This window comes from Pituophis catenifer, unplaced genomic scaffold (genome assembly GCF_029215685.1).
Source record: "Pituophis catenifer annectens isolate HBS135680 unplaced genomic scaffold, rPitCat1.0.hap2 SCAF_1, whole genome shotgun sequence".
Lineage (NCBI taxonomy): Eukaryota > Metazoa > Chordata > Lepidosauria > Squamata > Colubridae > Pituophis > Pituophis catenifer.
In genome coordinates, this window is record NW_027256881.1 from 254,821,761 (window position 1) to 254,843,105 (window position 21,345).

The 21,345-nt window shown below is 37.7% G+C and overlaps 1 protein-coding gene across 1 annotated transcript in view; it reads right to left on the reverse strand.

Annotated features, from left to right (window-relative positions):
- GALNT18 (polypeptide N-acetylgalactosaminyltransferase 18) overlaps window positions 1-21,345 on the reverse strand; it is a 346,717-nt gene that overhangs the window by 44,281 nt on the left and 281,091 nt on the right. The window contains exons 7-9 of the mRNA XM_070957483.1: window positions 16,338-16,523; window positions 13,539-13,676; window positions 12,129-12,224 (exon numbers count right to left, since the gene is read on the reverse strand). Coding sequence (XP_070813584.1) covers window positions 12,129-12,224; window positions 13,539-13,676; window positions 16,338-16,523 — 420 coding nt within the window. The remainder of the gene's footprint in view (window positions 1-12,128; window positions 12,225-13,538; window positions 13,677-16,337; window positions 16,524-21,345) is intronic.

Sequence of the window (21,345 nt, forward strand, 5' to 3'; positions counted from 1 at the left end):
TCTCCTTTCTGATAAAAGGCCAACACTTGGAGCATGTTTTTTGAAAGGCCTTTTCCTGCTCTTGGATATAAAGCACCATCTGTCTGCTGCCCATCATCCATAGTCAGATGGTGAGAGGACAAATGCTCCCTTATGGCAATTCTTCCATTCTTAATGGAACCACCACCCAAACCATTGCCCTACTCTTTTTTTATTGTAGTCAAAATTGCTTGTAATAACTCAGTTCATTAATTCAAGCCAATCATAGCTAGAATCCAAACTTGTGGCCAAATGCTTCCCAGCTTTCCCCTGCCTTACAGGCTATGCTTTCTCAAAGAAATTGTAAAGCTGGTTAAAGCCTCCTCAAGGATCAGCTAGATTGCCTCAAAGCTTCATTTAAGTGCCATAAATTTTATTATTGCACCATGAAGCCTCCCCATTAATGTTGAGAAGCATGTCTGATTTTCTATAAAGTTTCTTTCCTCCATGCAACCTTTTTTTTAAAAAAAAAAAAATTGAATGCTAAGTTCATTAGACCATTTCCTGTACTTGCACAGAGCAGTATCTATACTTGTTTGCCTGAAGCTTCAGGCTATATTGAAAACATATTTAGTTTGTTCTTGTTCTTGCTTTTGGAAGCTTCTCCCATCCCAAATTGCCATTTGTGCACTTCTGCCTTGCCATCTCCCCTATCTTGTTTGGGGGATGGAGAGGAAGAATTCAAGGTGGACTATATTTTTATTTATTTATTCATCACATTTCTATACTGCCCTTCTCATCTAAAAAAGTTTACAAATAGTATATTTAGATTCCTAGTGCAGAAGGGGCAGGCTGGAATATTTAATTCACTAAAAGGGTCACCTAGATATGAAAAAATCATAGGGAAGTAGCAGAAGATATTGACACTGCTAACCTCTTTTGACAGTTCCATTTGCTATACCCTCAGGGGTATAAATCATTTCACACACTGTAGATTCTGGCTTCAGAGTCTGCTAGCAGTTTTGACTCCAACGAAAAGGGAGACTGATTTGGAGAAAGGAACACAGAAAATTATAAAACCACTAAGAATGAAAAATACATGTCCTCCAAGTTGCAAAGGAGAGGCCTGAATTGAGCAATCTCTAGATGGAGATAAGAGCTTCCTATTGTCTGGTATCAAGAAAAAAAAAAGGAGGCAGAAGAGTGGGTTGGAAGACAAACCTCTCCAATTTCAACCAAATAAAGGGTTGCTGGACATCTGAATAAGAAAAAGAGGACACGGACAATTGGAAAGAAGGACAAATGGGGGAAAAAGAGAACATACTTTTTGATTTCTAGCTATCCATAACAAAAATTAGAGCAAAGAGCTGCAAAAAATGTAGTTGGCTTGCATACTAGGGGTGAAATCCAGCAGGTTCTGACAGGTTCTAGAGAACCGGTAGTGGAAATTTTGAGCAGTTCAGAGAACTGGCAAATACCACCTCTGGCTGGCCCCAGAGTGGGATGGGAATGGAGATTTTGCAATATCCTTCCCCCAGGAATGGGGAGGGAATGGGGATTTTGCAGTATCCTTCCCATGGAGTAGGGTGGGAATGGAAATTTTGCAGTATCCTTCCCCTGCCATGCCCACTAAGCCACACCCACCAAACCACACCACGCCCATCAAGCCATACCCACAGAACCGGTAGTAAAAAAATTTGGATTTCACCACTGTTGCATATAGTACATGAAATTGCTTTTTCCAACATTAGAGAATCTGGTTTTTCAACTGCATCATTTCCCCAACGATCTTCATTTTCAAGAACATATACAAATGATGAAGTGGAATTGGAAGGAAGACATGAGGGCAAAAAGGAGAATATGCCTTTTTTTTTTTTTTTTTTGCATGACACCTGGTAACTCCAGCGCTCACTTCTGAGATTCCCAGGCAGGATGAAAGAGAGATAAGAGAGATTGTAAGGAGGGGGGAATTTGTAAATTCCAGCTAATATGGAAATGGAAATAGCAAGTGAAATAGAATGTCCTCCAAGTCACTCACAACTAGGGATGGACAGGAGACATACCTGGTACCTCCTAGATCCAGTGACAAAGGAGAAAGTTTTATGTATTTATTTACATAGATTTAAATAATGTTTCATTCCAACCAACTCTGGACACCTTACGTAATAACAAGCCAAAACAATCAAAAAGAGCTCTGGAATGAGCTATCCCCAGGGATACGACTGATCCCGGACCTCCGGACCTTTCGCCGGGCTCTGAAGACTTTTTTATTTCAGCAAGCTGGGCTGTCTTAAAATTTTTTAATTGGTTAATTTTATGGGTAAGGGATTTTAAATTGAGGGAAGCCAATATAGATTTAATTATGTTTTAAAGTATTTTAATGTTTATATTGTACGTTTTTTAATCCTGGCTGTTTACCGCCCTGAGTCCTTCGGGAGAGGGGCGGTATAAAACATTTAATAAATGAAATGAAATGAAATGAAATTTATATATTTATTTATGTATTTATTTATTTATTAATTAAATTTTTTATATACCGAAATGATTATATACCGAAATGTCCAGGCTTCAGGCCTGGGCACAGCATGGAAACGGCATTGGTTGCGTTGGTGGATGATCTCTGGAGGGCTCGGGATAGGGGTTGTTCCTCTGTCCTGGTCCTGTTAGATCTCTCAGCGGCTTTTGATACCATCGACCATGGTATCCTGCTGCGCTGGTTGGAGGGGTTGGGAGTGGGGGGAACTGTTTTGCGGTGTTTCTCCTCCTATCTCTCTGACCGGTCGCAGTCGGTGTTGGCAGGGGGGCAGAGGTCGACCCCGAGGCGCCTTGTTTGTGGGGTGCCTCAGGGGTCGGTCCTCTCGCCCCTTCTGTTCAACATTTATGTGAAGCCGCTGGGTGAGATCATCCGTGGCTTTGGGGTGGAGTTCCAACAGTACGCTGATGATACTCAGCTGTACATCTCCACCCCGGGCCATCCCAACGATGCCCTTGAAGTGATGTCCCAGTGCCTGGAGGCCGTGCGGATCTGGATGGGGAGTAACAGGCTCCGACTCAACCCTTCCAAGACCGAATGGCTGTGGCTTCCGGCGTCCCGATATAGCCAGCTGGTACCATCGCTGGCTATTGGGGGCGAGTTATTGGCTCCCACGGATAGGGCTCGCAACTTGGGCATCCTCCTGGATGCACGGCTGTCTTTAGAAGAGCATATGACGGCCGTGGCCAGGGGGGCTTTTTATCAGGTCCGCCTGATTCGCCAGTTGCGTCCCTTTCTGGATCGGGATTCCTTACGCACAGTCACTCAGGCACTCGTCACTTCCCGCCTGGACTACTGCAATGCTCTCTACATGGGGCTCCCCTTGAGGAGTACCCGGAGGCTCCAACTGGTGCAGAATGCTGCCGCGCGGGGGATTATGGGAGTGAGGGGTCGCTCCCATGTGACACCTCTCCTGCGTGAGCTGCATTGGCTTCCAGTGGTCTTCCGGGTGCGCTTCAAGGTGTTGGTTACCACCTTTAAAGCGCTCCATGGCATAGGACCTGGGTACATGCGGGACCGCCTTCTGCCACCGATAGCCTCCCACCGTCCAGTACGCTCCCACAGAGAGGGACTCCTCAGGGTGCCGTCGGCCAGGCAATGTCGGCTGGCGACCCCCAGGGGGAGGGCCTTCTCTGTGGCAGCCCCCGCCCTCAGGAACGATTTGCCCCCGGAGATAAGAAGGATATCGGATCTTCGGGTCTTTCGCCGAGCCCTGAAAGCTCTTCTTTTCCAGCAAGCAGGGCTGGCGTGAACCCCGCCCCCCTTTTTTAGTTTTTAATGGTTATTAATTGTTTAGTTTTAATTTGTTAATGGGTTTTAATTCGCACTGTTTTGATTCGGGCCAAAGTATATAATTCTTTTAATTAATTTTAAATTTTGTATTGTTATGTATTTTAGTTTTGGCTGTGCACCGCCCTGAGTCCACTAGGAGAAGGGCGGTATATAAATTGAATAAATAAATAAATAAATAAATAAATGATAGCTGTCCAGAAAAAGAAAATACAGACATTTTATAAGGGCTTACCAACTAACATTTCTCCCAGAATCTGGGAGAAATTTTCAGTGCCTTTCAGAACATTGTAAGGGTGGGAACCATATGAATCTCTGGGGGAATATAGGGCAGGCACCATGATAGAGGAGGCATGTTTCCAAGACCCTCTTAGATGGCATTATCTAGACTCCAATTGCTTCCATTCTGCTGAAACTTATTAAATGGGTAATACAAAATATTACAGATAGGTGGTTCCCCAAATAACCTGGCCCAAAGTTTGTTGACCTGAAAATGTGGGAAGGTAGCCAAGTTTAGCTATGGGACCTACTAATGCATAGAACATGATTCTATGTCCTGTGTTTGTAATAGGCAAATCATGTATGTATGTATGTCATATAAATTGCTTATTTTCTGTCTCCAGCAAAGCAACTTGTCTAGCAGAATTGAATCCTTAAAGTTTCTGCTGTTTTTTTGTTTTTTTTCTGAGATTGAGTTTCAGGCAGGATAGATATTTATAGCTGTACCTGACCTGATGTCGGAGTCTTTGTAGGTGTATGCTTAATTACAGAGAGTAAAAGAGGAGATATGCAATCTGAAAGATCAAAATATAAAAATAAAATTCTCATTAACACATTCATGTACAGTTTATTCCAGTGTTTTGTAGAAGTCCACTGACCTTTCCATCTGTTGCCAAGGATAGACTCTGCCCTAAGAGAAAATATATCTCCTTAATATCTCTAATCCCTAATAAATGAACCAATTTATCTGAGAAAAATCTCTTCCTCTGCTTATGGAAATATCCAGAACCTGCTGGTCCCTGCAAAGACACTGTTTAAAGAGCTTTTAGAGTCCACCCTTCCCTACTTTCAAATGATAGATTATCTGTGTCAAAGTTGATTATGAAAGTATAAGCTTAAATGGCCAACCGCAGAAAGACTGCTAATTTGATTACCTGCTCATTTTTTGTTTTCAGAAAACAAATGCTGATTTGATGCAGATGAGCTGTTTTTTAAAGAAATTCTCAGTAACAAGAGTACTTTGTTTAGTAGTGTTCTGTTAAAACGACTGTGTCATATCTGAATTACAAAAAGCTGAAATTTGGCGTTACCTCAGTGATTTTTGTTTCAAAGGATCTTTAAAAATGATAATTCACACATATGATAAAATAAAAAATTATCCTATGTTACAAATTTGGTGCCTTACTATAGTTTCTGCTCACCTCCCCCCCCCAATTTTTTTTTTAAATAAACAGCTTTTTCTTTTTAAAGTTGCCCCAAACCTACAGGATTTGGCATAATCCTCATGCTTTGATTTGTGGTGGAATGTAATCTAGATTCCCGGGAGCAAGGGAGTGCATTCCAGAGGAATAAGAGACGGTGAAATTTAGATAGTGTGGTTGGGAGGAAGATGATCAAGCCAGCTCTTCCCTAGAAGTTCTGATTCTTTAATGATGCAAGTAGTTTGCTTTAGTTTGGCAAGATTCTGTCTATAGGTAAGGGTATAGGATGGGATAATAAAACAAAGAATGGCACTAGCAACATAAGCACTAAATCACTTCCTAATATTTGCTGGCCAGTCTTATAACCTAAGTCCAATTATTGCATTATTGACTGTTCTAATTAGCACAGACCCTACCACGTTTAGGAGCATGTGGCTGGAGGCTCCATGTAAGCATTTTCTTTTGGTTGGAAGGGCGGGCAGCCCCTTCACCACCTAAAGAGGAAAAGAATATGTCTGAGAGCTCCATTCCAAAGTCTATCTTGCCTTTGATGGGAAAAGGCAGTCCGCTGCTGTGCTTGAATAGAGGTGTGTGTGTGGGGGGGGGGGGGGGGGGGTTCCTACCATTAAATCAATGGCATTTAATACTAGATGGAATGGAAGGAAAACATTATCATCCAGAAAAAGAAATCTGATTCAGGGTCATGTTAAAGGCTAGTTAGACATTGTGGTGCTGTTGCAAACACTTTGAGAAATATGATTGTACAGAACTGGAAAGTAATGGGGATAGAACACTAACACTGCATACTTTTTAATATTTGAATTTGCAATTGTATTTCACAAAGGGAGCGACATATTCTTAACTGAAAATAAAGACAGTTCTATTGATAACAGTGCCAAAGTTTATAGCAGAAAGGTTCAGCTCATTAACTGCAGGTCATTTCCACAGAAAAAAAATTGCAACTTTTCATTCCATTAACTTCCATTAACTTGATCCTGTAATGTTATTTCTATAAATACTTTTTAAAAAATGTCCTCTATAGGCAAAGAAGAGAAAACATGATGATAGAATTAAAGTATCTTACTTTCTAATGAAAGTAAGCTAATTATTTTTGAAAAGAACATGATTCAGGGAAGCAACATTTAATGGTCTTTCTGTTCAGACACTTGTTTCTATAAAACCCAAGTTAATGGCAGAATTATATCCAAATTCATAATAACATTCCAGCTACTACTTGACATTTAATGGATCAAGTAATTAACAGATGCTTTAAAATTTGGCTGACAGTGTGTAGACACAACAATTATGCAAAATATTCTTCAATCTTTTCTCAAATGTTCTTCCAAATTCTTGGCCTTGGACCTGTGTCTCTCTCTATCTAAAAAAACCAACAACTTTTATTGACTCCATAGTTTCACATGATATTGTTTTGTGTAATTTAAATGTCTGAACACTGCTTGAAAACAACAGCAAAAAAGAACCGCATATTAAAGAAATCTGACAAACATACAGTAAAATGGTCTTTGTAAAATATTTTGTAATTTTGTAAAATAAGCAATGCAGCTGCAAATGGAGCATCCACCTGGATTAAATACTGCAAAAACAGAATACCCAAGCTTTCTATTTCACATCCCAGTGATTCTCTGATACTGTGAGCATTTGGTATTTTTCTTTCCATCTGGAATCTTTCAGCATGGAATACAGTTTCCAAGCATACTCTAGAGATGCCCTAGAATGTGCTAGGATATCACAGTTTATATATACCATATTTTTTGGAGTATAAGATGCACCTTTCCCCCCCCCCCACCAAAAGAGGGTGAAAATTTGGGTGTGTCTTATACACCGAATGTATACTTATATATATCTACTTATATACTTATAGCCACCCACACACTGGCCCCCACCCTTCAGCTTCTGCGCATCCTCTCAAACGGAGCTTTTGGAGCTTTTGGAGCTCTTGGAGGCTGCAAATGCATTCTCTCAAACAGAGAGCCTCTCAAACAGCCTCCAAAAGCTCCAAAAGCTCTGTTTGCAAAGGAGCTTTTCTTTGCAAAGGCAGCCTCTCAAATGGAGCTTTCAGAGGGTGAAAAAGCAAGGCGCAGAGGCCAAAATGGCAATCCAAAACAGCTACTGCCTTGCTGGATCGGTTCCCCACTTCCCCTGCTGTACTCATTGGAGTGCCCTGTGACAATTAGCTGCATTTTTGAAGCTGTGCATGCGTGCTCACATCCAGCGAGCCTGTTGCTAAAGTTCATTTCTGGGAACAGCTGTCTGGGGGTATTCCGGGAGGCGATCCACCCGCCAATCAGCTGCTCATGCTGAATCAGGCTAATGTGTTGAAGCTGACCAGGCTGTTTGCTAAGGATGCTAGAAAGATAAATACCAATGGATGCTGGTAGGCAAAGGGAGAATTTTGTTTCTTATTTTCCTCCCCCGAAAATAAGGTGCATCTAATACTCCGGAGTGTCTTATACTCAGAAAAATACGGTATATATCACCCTCAGGAGGTCACATCTAGCTTTAAAGAGCTTGCGACCACCTGCTTTCTTACAAGCCTACCTAGTCTATATGTTTTCATACGGAAGATTTGTGGATTACATCCCAGTTTCAGTATATTCATCTTGTTGAACTATTGAAGTGTGCTTCATCTAATGCAATTTCTAGATTGAACAAATGTCAGCTATGCTATGGCCATTTGTTAAGATGCCCTAATGCATAGGCCATCTTAACTTGTCCTTGGCCAAATTTTCTTTTAATATCTCCTTATTTCTTTATCATCTTTATCTATTCTTATAGTTTCTTATCAGCTGCTATACATCTTCTTAATTTATTTTTATTTATGTTTCTTTATTGTGTTCATTGTAGGATATATACTAGTTTATAACTTTTTTCTGTTTCATTTTTTAAATATATTAATTATGTTAACCATGTTGATTTTTTAAAAATAAAAAGCAATAGAAAAATATTGAAACAAATGTTGGAAGCTGCAAGCATGATACATATCTGCCTGGTGGATATTTAATTGTCTCTCAGTTTCAGCAATAATTGCTTTGTTCATCCTCTAATTCTGGAAGGTGAAGGCAGCAACATCAAATAGTTGAAACCATGTCTAATCATGGCCTCTGGGCAAAAGTCAACATAAAAGAAGCTATTTATAGATACAGCTAGTTGCAATTTAAAAAAACAATGGCAGAAGTTTTATCACATCTTCATGACATAAACCATGTGTCGAGCCCCAGTCTGGGGCTTGCCATTTCTGGGGGAGGGGGAGAGGCAGCGGGGGCACGGCCGGCAGCAACCCACATGGTGGCGGCAGCACTGGGCTCAGTACCGACGGCGTCCTGCTTCATGGATGTGATAGTCAATGCCCGGTTCCAAATGGCAACGGCCAACAATCCTTGTGGGACAAGCGCGGAAGGAATACAGCCAACCACCGGATGGTGATTGGATGGAGGGCATGGACTAACTGAATATCTGGACTAACTGAATAAAGGGCGCTGGAAGGCAGAAGCTCCCAGTACTGGCTTTGGCAGGAACTCAACGTGTGCTACAAATCCGGCTTGTAATCAGGAATAAAGGCTCTGTGAGGCTACGAGCAGCTGAGTGTCCTGGCTTTTCATTTCCCTGGACAGGTCTGGTCTAGACAGGCTAAGACCATGATAGGTATCAGTGGTGGGTTATTCCCGGTTCGGTTCAGTTCTATAGAACTGGTAGTAAAACCAGCGGGAGGCTCTGCCACCCGCCACGACGTCATCATGGATGATCTGTGCATGCACAGAAGCGCGTGTGCATGCGAGCGAAGCAAGCGTGCACATGTGGTCCTGTTGCGAACTGGTAGTAAAGGTAAGTAGAACCCACCCCTGATAGGTATGTCTACATATTTTCTGGTTCAGAAACATTTTTGCCAAATAAGCTGAGGTGGCGCAATGGTTAGAGTGCAGTACTGCAGCTACTTCAGCTGACTGCTAGTTCAGCAGATCAGCGGATCAAATCTCACCGGCTCAAGGTTGACTCAGCCTTCCATCCTTCCAAGGTGGGTAAAATGAGGACCCAGACTGTTAGGGGGCAATATGCTATTTAGTATACTATCTTTGGTGTAAGCCGCCCAGAGTCCTCAGAGAGTGGGTGGCATAGAAATATGAATAATAAAAATAAAATAAAAAATAAATGTATAAACTCTAGGACATGGGTAGGCAACAGTCAAGTTTTCAGTAACTGGAACTATATGATAACAGATTATGTGAGATGCAGATCAATAACATCTGGAGGGTTGCACGTGGTCCATGTCTATCTACTCATCTGTATTCAAACTTGATGAACCAGAAAACATAGTTGGAAATTAAAACTTTTCCTACATATCTTCATGTTGATATTATCACCACAAGAAAATTTGGTAAACAGAATTATAGGCTAATAAAGACATAAAATTAGGAGTTCCTTGCAAATGCCAAAATATATCAAAGTCAATTTTGGAGAAACTCATCTAGTTCAGATCATAATTTTTTCTGTACAATCAACATTAATCTGCATCAAGTCTAATTAATGAAAGTATAGTGCTAATCCTGAGTTACTTGGAAAAGTTACAACACTAACAGGACATTTATGCAGGAACTCATTTGTTGTAGTACAAAACAGCTTAATCAAATACAAAAAAAAAGGTTGCGAATAATAAAACCTTTTATGTGTTCCATAATATACTCGTAATCACATTTTTTCAGTCTGAATTTGCAACAGAGTCTTTTTAAAATACTACAGCAGATAAAGGATACATCAAAACATGTTATAAAATAATTTCAGAAGGTAAAGAAGAAAGACTTTTAATAACTTATGATTAACGGAAGAAGGACTTGGTTACTTGAAGAACACTGAATTTTGTTAGAATTGGCAACCTTGGCAAATGATAGTTATTAAAATAAGGTTGATGAGAAGAGAAAAAGTGTTAGCCTGTGCAGTGTCTAAGTAGACTCTGAAAATTTCTCTTCATCATTCATAATTTACTCTAGTGTACCCTCACTGGTACAATCAATATTAAATACATCTTATACAGGAAAACCAATTTTACTAGATGTGAAAATAGAAGCTGAATATCTTTTCATGGTTATATAGAAACAAAAACTGAGCAAAGACAATCAACTTTCCAATATTTCTCAATTTAAAGAAATCTTTTCCTGTTAGATGTTGGTTCTTCAATCAAATATTATGCATCCGCTTCATAAAATATGTAGATCACGATATTGGCAATGTATGGGCAACATATAAGTGTCTCAAAAATAAAAAGAATGTGATAAAGATCTTTGAAAAAAACCTTAAGGACAATATGAATATTTATCAATTCACAATTACACAGTTCCAGTAATTTGATTTAACAATACAGTTTTAGATAGCATCGAATCATACAAATTCACTTCTATTACTATTTGACATTCTACAATTAAAGCTTCTGAAGACATGTCTGATGTCTGATGTCATCACTGATGACATCCAGTGATACATGTATATTTAATGGGAATGTAAGCCACTAGGAATTTCGTGTAGGATTTTTAAGATTCCAATCAACTCAATAGATCACACACAGATGTGTGTGTCTTTCGGTGGCTGCTTTTCTGTCTCATCTCTAAAGGAACTAAACCGGGAGGCAAAAAATTTTATTATTTAGTACAAATGCAGCTCTCCAGTTTCTAATGGTCTCTGGATCTCTTTATTCCTGGTTCATCTTGTATTACCTAGAAAACAGACTCTTCTAGAAAATCACAATAGATAGCTCTAAAATAAAACTCTGATAGCAATATTTGAAATGATCACTATGATGCTATGTTGGTTCTGCAACCCAACAAGACAGACACAGACTTCAGAGGATAATTAGAACTACAGAAAAAACAATTACTACCAACCTGCCTTCCATTGAGGATCTGTATACTGCACGAGTCAAAAAGAGGGCTGTGAAAATATTTACAGACCCCTCACATCCTGGACATAAACTGTTTCAACTCCTACCCTCAAAACGATGCTATAGAGCACTGCACACCAGAACAACTAGACACAAGAACAGTTTTTTCCCAAATTCCATCACTCTGCTAAACAAATAATTCCCTCAACACTGTCAAACTATTTACTAAGTCAGCACTACTATTAATCTTCTCATCGTTCCCATCACCCATCTCCTCCCACTTATGACTGTATGACTATAACCTTGTTTCTGGTATTGACTGTTTCCCTATGACTATCATTAAGTGTTGTACCTTATGATCCTTGACAAATGTATCTTTTCTTTAATGTATTCCGAGAGCATATCCATCAAGACAAATTCCTTGTGTGTTCAATCACACTTGGCCAATAAAGAATTCTATTCTATTCTATTCTATTCTATTCTATTCTATTCTATTCTATTCTATTCTATTCTATTCTATTCTATTCTATTCTATTCTATTCTATTCTATTCTACATAATGCTTCTATAACAAAGGCCAAAATTAAACCGTGGGATTTCCATGACTGATTGTTTCTTGAAAAGCCAAAAGAACTATAAATCTCTACTCATTTATTATAAACTCAAGCATACTTACTGGAAGAACAAGTGGGTGTGTACATATGTGTTTTAAATGGCATTAATATGTGAGACGTAGAAATATAGAGAAAATAATTGTCCCTGAAATAATTAATGTTGCATTCACACTTGGGATCCTATTTTTTCTAGGAAGAATAGTAAAAGTCTATGCCAACAATTCTCTGCATTTTTAATTTTCCATTGTGACTTTTTGACAAGGCACTAATTAAGAGATTCATAATACTTAAAATTGGGAACAAATATTATTTCCATTTATTATTAACAGTCTTAGAAAGTATTGTAGTAGAAAAAATAATTGCTAGTTACAGTATGGTTCTTTCTGCATATGGGTGAGAATAAAGTGCAAGATTAATCTTACTAACCTGTGGTGTCATTCCATGGCAGATGTACATGATTGGAATGTTTTCTGTATCTGGTCCCTGATCAAGGCACAGATCACTTTTTAGGGAATTCTGTAGCTAGAAAATATAGAGAAGAGGGGTAAGTAATTGTTTAAATTAAGTAGGAATGCATAGTGTGAAACTTCAGCATAGTCTGTAATACACCTTTGAATTAATTAATTAATTAATTAATTTAATTAATTAATTAATAGGCACCACACCTGTCTCTGTACAATTTACAGTATAATAAACTATGAAAGCAAAAGAAGATGGGTTGTGGTCCCTCTATACAAAAACACAGATAAATTGCATCCAACAAGGAGCTCTGTCCATCCATCCATCCCTGGGAAAACAACCAGGTCTTCAAGACCTTACAGACAACTTGGAATAAAATAATAATAAAAAAAGAATTTCAATTAATGATCAAATAATTTCAATTAGAAAAAGAATTTCAAAATTCACTAGGATTCCAACAATTAATCTCGCTCAGTAAATGTAGTAAATGGAGGTTTGTTCAGGTTTGGCCGAACTTCAGATCATCAATGTGCATTTTCCAAAAAAAACCCCAAAAACCCCTTATCAAGTAATTATTGTCAAATGATACAATGTAAATTGTGTTCAATATATCTTCCCAGTGCCTTGGATTCAATTTTTTAATATCCAACTTGTTTCACAGTACTTTAAATATTACTGTTTTGTATATAACAGTCCAGAAATACAACATTCACATAATTTGGCTTTTTATTAAGGCCAAAATATTTTTTATACAAACTGGAATTTGCTACCATGAGATTTGGTGCTGACTACTGACATAACTGGCTTCAAAAAAGAGGTAGACCAACTTATGGAAGTCATGGGAATCAATGTGGCTTAATAGCAGTGTGACTGCTTCTGAAGGTTATCTATTGAATGACTAGTAAGCTTCCTAATGCAGTTGGTTGGGCACTGTAAGGGAAGACTGCTGGAGTAGATGAGTTAGGGATTTGATCCATCAGGGCAATGCTTATGTCACCATGAACACTATTATACAGTGCTGATTAATCACAACACTCTCGGTTGTGATTGCAACACCAGAGCCCTGGTGGTGCAGTGGTTAGAATGCAGTATTGCAGGCTAATTCTGCCCACAGCCTGAAGTTCAATCTTGACCAGCTCAAGGTTGACTCAGCCTTCCATTTTTTCAAGGTGAGTAAAATGATTTTTGGGGGCAATATGCTTACATTGTAAAATGCCCAGGGAATGCTGTAAGTGGTATATAAGTCTATTGCTATTATAAACAGACACATTTCATTCTTAAGGCTTTTCTTTGAGAGCCATGCTCAGTCCACCTGCAGGAAACCGCTTGTCCCTATTTCTTTCCTAGGACTGCTCAACCAAATAAAATGTCTCTTACCACCCCATAAGCGACAGTGTCAGAGTACATTCTCATCTCGGGATAGACATTGACAAGATACCACCGGAAGGTCTTGCACTGCAGCTTTTTCCTCAAGGCCTTCCTCTCTGAGATATCCCCAATGTCAATTCCAGAATCCTGCACATGAATGCCAGAAGGAAGGTCAGAAATATCAAAGTCGTACTTGCCATACACAGACCATTTATTTAATTAACATTTCAACTTTAATGATCAAGAGAAAACTTCCCACAGGTTTTGAAGGATGTTTAATCAGTTTCTCAATGACAACACAATTTCCAGATTCCAAAACAATTGAAACCAAATAACAAGATAGTGTGGAAAACATTTCCGTCAACAAAATCAGGAACGTTTTCCAGACATTACTAGCTTGCCGAAACTGAAGGGTGGCTTTATCAATGCACAGACTCAATTTTTCAGCCCATCTTTTTCTTGTTCACATATGAATGTAAACATTAGAATTAGAATTCTTTATTGGCCAAGAGTGATTGGACATACAAGGAATTTGTTTTTGGTGCATATGCTCTCAGTGTACATAAAAAGAAAAGATACCTTCATCAAGAATCATAAGGTACAACACTTAATGATAGTCATAGGGTACAAATAAGCAATCAAATCATACTAGGAAACAATCAATATAAATCGTAAGGATACAAGCAACAAAGTTACAGTCATACAGTCATAAGTGGGAGGAGATGGGTGAAAGGAACGATGAGAAGATTAATAGTAATAGTAATGCACACTTAGTGAATAGTTTGAAAGTGCTGAGGGAATTAATTGTTTAGCAGAGTGATGGCGTTCAGGGAAAAAACTGTTCTTGTGTCTAGTTGTTCTGGTGTGCAGTGCTCTATAGTGTCGTTTTGAGAGTTTTGATGGCCTTTTCATTAGAAGCTTTTGCAAAGATTGTTTAACTTTTTATTATATTTTTATAGCTAAGCTTTGCTGCTGCTAACATAGATTCCTGGAGTTTAAGACAGCCATGTTCCATAAAAACCCCGTAAATTGAAATCACTTAACTATCTCATTACAGCCTGTAGAAACTGTAGTTTTGGAGAGACACAGCTACACAGAAATTCAGGAGCAAAACAGTTTTTAATAGAAACCCAAATTTTATATATATAAATGATTATGTTCTCAAATCCCAGAATAAATGAAGTACATTCACACATTCCAGAATAAACGAAGTACAGCTTTTGTTACTCTTAGGAAAGAGATCACACTTTTTAAAGTGAACTGTAAAACATTGTTGTCACTCAATAAATATTTATGTGGATCCAGTGTTGATGGTACCTCAACAGCATAGGTGATAAGAATGGATGAAGGAAAGGGGCGAAAGATGGAAGAAAAATGCTTGACTCTGTCTTGTGATAAGGTTACTTTTGGATTGAGTGAAGGCTCATAAAGGGCTGGTTTTAGTGTATTGATTTTTTTTGGTGGGGAATAAAAATATTTCAAGGCATATCATAATAAATATTTTACAGGATTTCATCACACAGGGAAGTCTGAAACAGAAAAAGCCCATCTTTTGTTTTCACGGAAGTGGGGTGTGTGGAGGTGACAATGAAATAAGAGATGTCTTGCATTTAAATAGATTTCTTTCCTGTATTTTAATAGAACATTATCTTCTGCTACATGATGCAAGCTAATAAAATTAATGACATTATGGAGGTAAAGGTTGACTCAGCCTTCCATTCTTCTGAGGTCAGTAAAATGAGCACCCCGATTGTTGGGGCAATATGTTGACTCTAAACTGCTTAGAGTGGGCTGTAAAGCCCTATGAAGTGGTATATAAGTCTAAGTGCTGTTGCTATTGCTAAAAATGTGTTGTGTGTGTGGGGGGGGGTGTGTTCGCCAAACAAATCATTCCTATATTAGAATTCAGGTCTGGAGATTGTTCTTTTATTTCAATACTCTCAATTTCTTTCTCTATGACCTTGATATACTGCTATGGAATAATTGATGACTGAAATTGATTTTTAATGTTCAGCCAATATTTATGGTGTTCTGAGTATTGTTCCTGCAGAAAACCAGTCTTATCAAAATCAGTTAGAAGTACAACTGAGCAAAGTTTCCGGTGACACAAAGAGCCTTGGTGGCGCAGCAGACTAAAGTGCTGTTAAGTAACACCAGCTGCCTGCAATTACTGCAAGTTCAAATCTCACCAGGCTCAAGGTTGACTCAGCCTTCCATCCTTTCAAGGTAGGTAAAATGAGGACCCGGTTTGTGGGGGCAATAAGCTGACTTTGTATAAAAAAGAACACCGCTTGGGGGGGGGGGCAAAAGCACTACTAAGCAGGTATATACAAAAGTATGAAGGCTATTGCTTAACGCATTGTAAGCCACCCTGAGTCTCCGGAGAAGGGCGGCATATAAATTGAACCAATAAATAAATCATGTGATGAACGTTCATTGCTGAATCAGATTGAGCCTATTTGATCATATTTTTATGATACAATTATCCTAATCTGGTTCTTGTACTTGAACCAGATACAAGTGGCTGTACCAAGTTGCTGAAATAATTAAATGTAACTGCAGTACTACTACAATTGTAAAATGACTGTTTCTAACTGATAATCCTTTTAGGCTTGTCTAAAGGACATATTGTCTTGGGCTTATATGTTTCTCTTGGCAGACTCCTCAATTTAGCAATATAAGTTTTGGTGATTATCGGTTATCACTTGTCTCACAAAACAGATTCTTGAAGAAACTTATGAAATTGAAATGGATATTGTTTTGTAGCATAAGGCTATATGGTCATACTGATGTCCATTTGTAGCCTACCTCCTGAGGAATATTCCAGGCCATGTAAACGTGGCTTTTGAATTCATCCATCCAAACCTCAGCCACTCTTAATGCATTTCTTCGGACATGGGATGTTAGATCTTCTGTGTATGGCTTATGGGCTCGTTCAATATGGGCAATCCTAGAGCAAGGTAGGACTTCAACGCTGCCGCCACACTGCCAGACCTAGAAAAAAAAGTATTTTGCTCTATTGGATAGATTCATTCTACCAACTGTTCAATAGTCCCTTGACCAGATTTCACAATATATAGGAATCTCTCCTGGTAGTATACACACTACAACTCATAGTGTATGAAAGCAAGTTATACATTCACTTCTGGTATTAAATATAAAAAGTGGTATCTTAATTTTAGAGATAAATTTGTCCCCTTTAAATCTGGGTATCTGAACCTCAGGGAAATAAAAAGACAAAAATCAAATAACTCCTACAAGACTGAACTTACCTACTTTTGACTTCTAGTACCCATTTTAAGTAATTTTGTGCAAATTATGTTTTAGGCAAAATGAGAGGATAAGATAATGTTAAGTACATTAACATAAGGCCTTCCAAACTGAAGAACTCCACCTCATCTCCTTAAATAAATCCTCTCTGCAAAATATTACTGTTGTGTTGAATTTTGGGAGGCTATTTTCTTTCAGCCGTACTATGAAATCTGGATGTCAGCTTTCTGGACTGTTTTATTTTAAATTAATCTTTTACCTCTTTTTTTAAAAAATATTTTTATTGTTAGGAAATTATAATAATACAGTTTTTGTCCATCCGGTTACATGGTGTAGGAAAGAAAATAAATAAAATACAGATGCATGTACATATAGATAATCTTTGCTACTTAATTACATGGTATATCCTATTTATCTTAATTTAAAAAAAAACTACACATAAATATTTACTTATATCATTCTTAATGTATATATATATATAATGAGTCTTTAAAAGTAAATCAGTAGATACATAAGTCATATCTTTTACTTACCTATATAACCTATCCTTACTTAATTTTACTCTCTACATCTGCTGTGCATCTTATCTTACTATACCAATTAACTATTTCTTATACTCAATCTTGTCTCTTTCATTTTTTATTTCATTTTCCTCTTATCTAACCACCCGTACCACTTGTCCCACACGCTATAATAATAATATAATAATAATATAATAATAAAGAAATATTAGATGAGGCAGGAAATCTCAAAACAATAGAACAGTTAAAAGAACAAGGCACTCACATAGAATGGTGGACATATACACAAATTAAATCAAGGTATAAAAAAGACAAAGAACAATACGGCATAGAAACAGGTAGTAAAGATTTTGATAAGATTTGGATGGGCACGGACAATAAATTACTGGCTAAATTGTACAATTATTTGGTAGAATATGATTTGATGGAGGAGGTGGTTAAAGACCCAATGTTAGCATGGGCTAAAAATATTGGGAAAAACATAAATTTGGAAGAATGGGACCAAATATGGAATAATAACGTTAGATTCACCAAGGCAACCACTTACAAGGAGAATCAATATAAGATGATCTACAGGTGGCACCTAGCACCAGCTAGGATTGCCAAAATTCATCCCAACTTAAGCCCAAATTGCTGGAAGTGCGGGCACCAGCAAGGCACTTTCTATCACTGCTGGTGGACCTGCCCCCAAGCAAAAAAATATTGGAAGATGATTGGCAATTGGTTGTCAGAAATAACAGGTGAAACTTTTGAATTAGATCCCAAAATATTCCTCCTGGGAATTCTGAAGACGGAAATGGCAAAAAAAGAAGAAATACCTAGCAGTTCACATAACAACAGCAGCAAGAATCTCTTTTGCTCAACAATGGAAAGACAAAAAAATACCAACCAAGGAACAAGTGATCGGCAAAATAATGGAATGTGCCGAGATGAATAAATTAACGTTGGAAATCAATGACAGAGAAGATACTGATTATAATCTTTTATCTCATATTGGCTGAAGTAAGTCAGCTGAACCATTCAATCAGAAAATGAAAATTAACTTTGTCAGGTTTGTTTATTTCCTATTCATAATAAGTGACAATACCATGAATAACTTCTATGAGCTATTAAACAGTCCTTTTTAGTTCTTGGATGAGAGAAAACCAAGGAATGAATATGAGGTTAGTAGAATAAATTAAGAAGCCAAAAAAGGCAATGATGAACCATTTCCATATTGTTGCCAAAGAAATCCATGAGAAGTCCAACTCAGATGGAAGCCTTTTCTTTCCATTCATCTGTTATGCCATGTTCAGTGACCTATTTTATATATTTAGACCAGGAGTGAAATTCAGCAGGTTCTGACAGATTCTGGAGAACTGGTAGCAGAAATTTTGAGTAGTTTGGAGAACCAACAAATACCACCTCTGGCTGGCCCCAGAGTGGGGTTGGAATGGAGATTTTGCAATATCCTTCCCCCAGGAGTGGGGAGGGAATGGGAATTTTGCATAACTTTCTCCTGCCACGCCCACCAAGCCAAGTCCACCAAGCTACACCACACTCACCAAGCCATGCCCACAGAACTGGTAGTAAAAATATTTGAATTCCACCACTGATTTAGACCATTTGGCTACAATACAATAGACCAGCACACTGGCTGGGAAATTCTGGGAAATGAAGGCCATATATTTTAAAGTTGCTAAGATTGAGAAACACTAAGATAGATATTTGATAACATTAAACACTAGATGAATATGGAAAAAGGTCAGGATGTTTATATTTCGGGGAGGGGTTTTTTTGAGTCATTCCCTAATTATACCCAGCATATGCTAGAAGACAAAAGCTTCATGCAGCTGCATTGATCCTCTACCTTATATTGACTTCATCATTTATGCTGCTAAAAGGCTCTTTTTTATGTCTAGAATTTTCCTATATAGTGAAAAGAAAAATGGGGTACTTTTCATCTCAGGGATATCAAGCTATTAAGGAAAGCAATAAGATATTATTAATATCATATACATTTGTGAAGAATGTTTTAAAAAGTACCTATAAATTGTTTTGCATTAATAAAACCATAATGAATAAATGATGCTTGTGGATGTTAATAGATTTTCCTCTGGCAGTACATGTCATTTGTTTTCATTTTTAAAAAATAATAGAGAACACTACAATAGGTTCATAGATTTTTAACAGAAAATAGAGACAGAAAATACAAAATATGCAATTATAAGGAGAAAATGGATAAAAGTTTATATCCTGAAACATAACATCCCAAAAGTTTATGAATAAGATCCATTTTTGTTTAGGTTTTATTGGCTTCCAACACAGTAAATTTCACCAACAATGCTAAAGTCCATATTTTTCTACTCGGTCCATATGTTAGGATGGTTTTGGTGCTTCACAGGTTTGCAGAACTAATCTTAGATGCTGTTATTAAAAGTAGGAGGAACAATAAATTTATCCCTTTCACAATTTCTTTAAAGTAGCATATTACATTTGGAGTTTTAATTCTCTAGCTGCCTCTTATGTATTGACTGTTACATGACACATTTGACATCCCTCCCCAAATTAAATGTGAATACACAGTGAAAAATCTCAAGTTATGTGCCATATTGAGGTGGAATTTTCTTTGACTTTTATTCCTTTGGTTTCTATGCTGTTTTTTAACAAGCTGCTGTAATTGCCATAAAATTGCTTTTATGTGAAATTTTTAAGAAGAGCTAGGACACACATTTGTCTGAAAAGCAGCAGTCCAATCTCATAAAACTGACATGAACAAAACCTGCATTTTTAAAAATCATTTTCACCTATACAATAATACTATTATATACAATACAGAGAGATTATGCTAGCTACAAGTTCTGTTTCTTCCAAACATTGGAATTTCACAGATGTGTGGATCACAGTTACTATTTCTCACATTAAGATGCATAATAAGGTTGTTTTGTACCAATGACTAACAACTCTGAAAGTAATATGAGACTAAGTTTGGCATCGGAACTAAGTTAGAAACCTGAAGACATCCTTGGTACCATGAACCTCATTTCTTTGAATTCCCACCTATTGGATTGTCTGTCAGCAGATGGGTTCATAAATGATGGCTTGCCTCATTGACCTCATGCATAGTAATTCAAAAGATTGCAGTTTTTCTTTTCTGTTTTCTATTGTTTTACATTCCTTAATCTGTTATTCTCAAGATAATGGGGGGAAGATGTCAAGTTGCCTAGGAACTAGTTTAACACAACTGTATGGTGTTTCCCCATTTTTACACATCAGTATATTGTGTAGACATTGTATTTTTCTTCATACATAAAATGTCAAATTATGCTACTGTTAATTTTTGAAGCCCAGTGAAGTGTGAATCTGTACAGGGGGGGGGGGGGGGGCTGAACGACAACTCTTGGTGCTGAACAGTCCTGAACTTTTTAATGAATTTGAAATAAGGAGGCATCATTTAAGATTCCATTTCATCATATCTTTGATTTTGGTAATAATTCTATCATTTAACTGCAAAAATAAACTGTACCTGCTTATAACACACACAAGTACACAATTGGCCTGATTTAACATGTGCTACAATATGGTTTGTAAACAGCAATTACTCAGTTCCTTGGCACACTCCAATTAATCAAACCTGTGGGTCTTCTCTTTCTTGTCTAAACACTGTCAGTCTTTGTTCTATTTCTGCAGTCTCATTAATTACACTGCTTCAAGAAGCATGAATTCATTTCAGATCTTAAATGTTAAGCAGAAGCTGTCAAGGCAAGGGCTGATACAACTAGCTGGCTGCACAGAGCAGAATCAAAATCCAGTCTAATTATTTATAAGGATTAATGCAACTAATGTTTTACAAATATTGGCCTAAATGCATCCAGCTTTCTAAAATAAACTAAAAGTAAAACAAAAGCACACGCTTATTATCCATTGCTTGACCCCATGATATATATGATAAAGACAATAAAAGCAGCTAAGAATTTATATTGGATGGGGAGAACAGGCTGGTTTGGGGCTGAACTATTGTGGCTGTATATTGTGTATACTGTATA